General features: G+C 36.6%; 1 protein-coding gene across 1 annotated transcript; it reads left to right on the top strand.

The window, feature by feature from the left end:
• Positions 1–966: 966 nt before the first annotated feature.
• NXPH2 (neurexophilin 2) lies at positions 967–3,565 on the top strand. The gene has a single exon (XM_034654504.1). The coding sequence runs from the start codon at positions 1,011–1,013 to the stop codon at positions 1,806–1,808; it is 798 nt and encodes a 265-aa protein (XP_034510395.1). The 5' UTR covers positions 967–1,010; the 3' UTR covers positions 1,809–3,565.
• Positions 3,566–5,175: the final 1,610 nt, after the last annotated feature.

The raw sequence follows: 5,175 nt of genomic DNA, 5'->3' as shown, positions 1-5,175 counted from the left end.
CAGCTTCACTTCTCTCTCAACCTTTTCATCATGCTGACATTTTTCTGGAGAATCATTACCAGAGTGGTTTGTGCCATTAGAGATAAGAGGCTATCTGTGTTTCCACTAGAAACCTCTATTTTCCGGACTTTATAACTCATCCATAAATATTCACTCCAGGCAACAGTTTCATATATTATGATTCTGTCCCTCAAAATCAATATTGGCTTAACTAAATGATTTTTAGAAATTATGGGGACTCTTACACTACAAAAAGAATGAAAAGAAAAATCATATGCAGATAAAGGACCATGTTTCAGTGGGTGTGATCTGAACCACATTCTGTGGAATCCATAAAACATTTGCATCCTTTCTTAGCAATTCTTTCAGGGTATATAATTCAGTTGTAATAAAATTTATTGGATAATCTATATTTTGTTATTAATTCAAAATAGACATTTCCAATTTGTTTCTTTTTCTGTAAAGACCACAAAATTTGAAATCGTTTTTTCAACTAAAACTTTTGTAGAACTTTCTATTACTATTCACACTCCTTTTTTATTACAGAGTTTGAGATGGAATTATAGGAAAAGCTATGAAATTACTTGACACAAGCCTTGGAATGTAATAATATTCTTAATATTTCCAAGTGTACTTAAAAGACTTATCAATATTTTACATTCCGATGGTCTCTAGCTTCTTGGTAGAAACCTTCAGCCTTCTGGAGTTGTCTTCTCCCTGAAAGAGAAGACCTCACAAATTGAATGTTTTTATCAAATGAGGTACCAAAATATATTACTACCTCCAATCTGGAAAGATAACATTGTAAAGATTAGGAAGCAGGACTAAAACCACATGAACCCTTTAAATAAAATACTTTCTTCCTAATTTGAATTTTGTACTCACGATTTTACATTGCTTGAATAGGTGCTCATCTCATTACACCGTTGAGCCCAGCTGTGTGTGTGAGATGCTGTGCATCAAGAATGGAAATACTACCACAAGCACTTTGCCTGTGCTTTGGCTTCAGTATGTGTGCTCAAAGCCTAAACTCAAGTATATTTCTCTTTCTTCTTTTCAAACAGCTATTCTGTGACAGTAAGAAGGTGGTGCATGCCACAGAGGGGCTGGACTGGGAAGACAAAGATGCTCCCGGGACGTTGGTCGGAAACGTGGTGCACTCAAGGATCATCAATCCTCTGCGTCTGTTTGTCAAACAGTCTCCAGTCCCAAAGCCAGGACACTTGGCGTATGCGGACAGCATGGAAAACTTTTGGGATTGGCTGGCCAATGTTACAGAGTTTCAGGAGCCATTGGCAAGAACTAAACGGAGGCCAATAGTCAAGACGGGAAAATTTAAGAAGATGTTTGGGTGGGGTGACTTCCATTCCAACATTAAAACTGTTAAACTCAACCTCCTCATCACAGGGAAAATTGTTGACCATGGAAATGGAACCTTCAGTGTTTATTTCCGACATAATTCCACAGGCCTAGGCAATGTTTCAGTGAGTTTGGTACCTCCCTCCAAAGTGGTGGAATTTGAAGTTGCCCCGCAGTCTACCTTGGAGACCAAGGAATCCAAATCTTTCAACTGTCGCATTGAATATGAAAAAACAGATCGGGCGAAGAAGACTGCCCTGTGCAACTTTGACCCATCGAAGATCTGCTACCAGGAGCAGACTCAGAGCCATGTATCTTGGTTGTGCTCCAAACCCTTCAAGGTCATTTGCATTTACATTGCCTTTTACAGTGTTGATTATAAACTTGTGCAAAAAGTCTGTCCTGACTACAATTACCATAGTGAGACTCCATACTTATCTTCTGGGTGAATCTTTCCACAGTGATATAAATGAGGGGTGAATATGTATTTAATTAGAATGACCAAGAACCAAGCCCAACTCTTCATGTAAAGGATCCCTTTTGTTTCTGGCAGTGAGCCTTAGTTCCCTATTAGTTTTTCAAATTAAAAAAACAAAAAAAGAAAAGAAAAGAAAAAGAAAGAAGAAAGAAAGAAAGAAAGAAAGAAAGAAAGAAAGAAAGAAAGAAAGAAAAAGAAAGAAAGAAAAAGAAACATCTTTAAATGTGAAATGTGTTTGTTTTGGTCATACCTTAATCTAAAAAGTCAGACTGTGTATGAAGCCATCACTTTCATGTAGGATGGCTAAGTCCTAGAAATATTGTTGGTTCTCTAAAAGCCGCATCAATGGTAGCAACATGTAACGAGAAAGAACCGAATTATGCATGTGATAAACATTGCTCTTGAAATGAGCCTGCCTTTGAAATATGTTTTGGAAGGTTACCTTAAAAATAGCAGATTCAGTAAAGTAACTGAAAAGATTGCATTTAATAGATGAATCACATTTCTGACATCAAATTCTTTTTTTTTATCACCGTCTTTCCCCCCACATCTGTGCTGTTATTGATATGAGAGATGAAGGGGTAAAATTTGTTTCAAAACTCATGTGTGCAGTTACAGTGCCACCGTGGAACTAAAACACATTATTATCTGAGCTAGGGTGGGATGTGACTTAAACACTTAGCCCTGTGTTGGTCACCATCTTTATGATTCTCTTCCAAGTAGTAATATTGGTGCATTGGGAGAGCGAATCTGAATATATTTTAAGTCAATCACAATCATGAAGATCATAATGTTTTTAGATTATTTTGCCAAATTCAATGCCATGAGATTGCCAAAAATACCGTAAAATCTGTATTCTACCCTACAACCTGTAACGTCATTCTATTCATTTGATAGTGTGAGTTTGTATACACGCATAGAACAACTCTGAAATTGAAAGAAAGAACAGGGAAAATAATTAAAAGTGAACTGACAAAATTCCAGGATTATGGATTCATTATTTCTAGCCTCCCAGATGAAGTCCTCTTTGCATTTAGTTAATTATTTGAGTGAGGGATCAAATTCTATGTGTAAATAAAGAGTATATTTAACCATGATTGATTATTATTAAGTGCTAACAACCAAGATACCTGACTCACCAGGCTTTTGAAATCACTTCCAAATTAATGTGGCTTCACAGTCGGAGTCTTTGCCATCTTCTCGGGGCAGGGGGGAGACGGGCATCCTGCAACGTAGAACTGGATGATCTTTGCATCAGCACAGAAGGAGGGTCTGGCTGGCCAGGAATAAGGTTTCCAGAACTCGTAAGACTCATGGAATAGTTACTGTTTCTACAGTATGTGTTCACTTTTGCCCCCTTATCTGTAAAATATCAGTTGAAGTAAAACATTAAAAGAAGACCGCTGTAACCAACAAACATGCTCTTACTACTACATCGTTTGAAGAGCCAACAGCTCTGCTCTCTATTTTGCATCTCCATTCCTTTCTGTTTACTGGTGATCTCTGTACAGTGTTTGATTTTGTCTTTTGTAAAAAATGTACTAGGCTTAGTGTGTGGTAGTACAGGCTTGAAACTTTTGCTCTGAGTTCATCAGGTGCTTTTGTAATTTTGTGGTTGGTGTGAAATATTTTGAAGCATCTTTTTATTTTCCTCTAGAAACAAGATTAAAATACTATTTATTGTAAAATATGTGGGAACCATATATGTACATACACTTAGAATTTTCTGTGTACAGAGAAAGTATGTGTACACATTTCTATGTAAATAAAAAGAATTTGCTAAATCTGTCACATGACTTCAGGGTGTTTTTTTTTAAGACTCTTCTTGGTTTTGTTCTCACAAGGGTTTTGTGCGTGTGTGTGTAACACCAAGTGAGCATTAAGATTTTCCTTATGTATATATTAAACAAAGCACCTTGACTATGAAGGTGTTAACGTAGAGTAAAAGGATAATTCATATGAAATAGTTGGCACGTAGCCTGGCACCTGGTGAGAACTCTGTGAGTGTGAACTTCTATTGTAATTGATACTAATTATTATTATTATTATTGCAACATGAAATATGATTAAGAACGCTCTGATGTTCAAATGTTGAGTGACATAAACATATCCATGCAGAGGGTAAAAATGGAGATCCATTTACACAATTCTTAGATTTTAGCAGGGTTTGTGGAATTTAAAAAAAAAAAGAAAGAAAGAAAGTTTCCCTAGGCATATTTTTTAATTGGAGTAGAACATATGCCACATACACTTTTAAGTCATAATTTCATTTCAAAGACTACATAATTGTCAGTAATGGTACTTGGCACAATATAAATCAGATCCCATTTAAACATGCAAATGCATATACATTTCTACAAAACCATTTTTGCCTTTGAATATTGCAGTTGAGGGAAAGGACATTCGTGTAAGATAACTTTACACTCAATTACAAATTCTTCAAAAGTTAAAGAAAAGACACTTTTAAAAACGAAAATTTATTCATTGTACACCTGAAACTACTATAATGTTATATGTCAATCATACTTCAATAAAAAAATTTTAAGCTAAAAAAAAAACTTAGCAAAAATTTAATCTTCAGGGAGATGTTAGGCATCTTTCCAGGAGCTCTCCAGGCTTGCTGCTTACTAGAAACCAAACTAGTTTGAAGATCTTTTCACCCTCAGCAGAAACAATCTTTTTACTCATCACATTGAATCAGGAAAGAGACCATATTTCCATGACTAAGAACAATGTGATCACACCAGCCACAGACTCTGTAAAATCTGGGGAAGGGAAATGAGAGAAAGAGACTGTGGACAGCATGCAGCAAAGCAGCAATCAGTAAATAGGGAACAATTTTCTTCTTACTGCTTGGTACTTGGAATTGAAATGCATTCTCATGATTTGAATAACAGCAACAAAGGGTGTAGTTCTCTGATATGACCACGCATAAGAGCCCCTGACACATACCGCAATGTAGTCTTTAATCTTTATTCTGCAGCCCCTTCCTTCTTTACTTTCTATGACTCAAATGCTACATGCTACATTTTAGGCATGATGGCTACATTTTAAACATTCCACAGTCTGGCTAATTCTGTCTTCATTCAAGACATGGTTCTGCTGGGCTGGAGCTGAAGTCACAGCTTTGCGAGCCCCGCTGTTCAGAGTGTGGTGGGCAGATCAGCAGGGCTACCTCTGAGCTTTTTAGAAATGCAGAATCTCAGGTCCTGGCCCCAGACACACCGACTTAGGAGTTTTCCTTTTTAACAAAATCCCCATGTGACCTGTATACACATTTAACAACTAAGAGAAGTATTTCCCTAGAAAGTCTGATTTAGTGAATGTGCTACAAGGAT

This window comes from Ailuropoda melanoleuca, chromosome 2, assembly GCF_002007445.2.
Source record: "Ailuropoda melanoleuca isolate Jingjing chromosome 2, ASM200744v2, whole genome shotgun sequence".
In the NCBI taxonomy this organism is placed as follows: domain Eukaryota; kingdom Metazoa; phylum Chordata; class Mammalia; order Carnivora; family Ursidae; genus Ailuropoda; species Ailuropoda melanoleuca.
Note: the sequence above shows the minus strand (reverse complement) of the source record. Positions and strands in the feature narration are given on the sequence as shown.

What these genes read in the sequence shown, in the direction of transcription:
- NXPH2 (XM_034654504.1), top strand. Translation starts at nt 1,011, where the DNA reads ATGTGTGCTCAAAGCCTAAACTCAAGTATATTTCTCTTTCTTCTTTTC.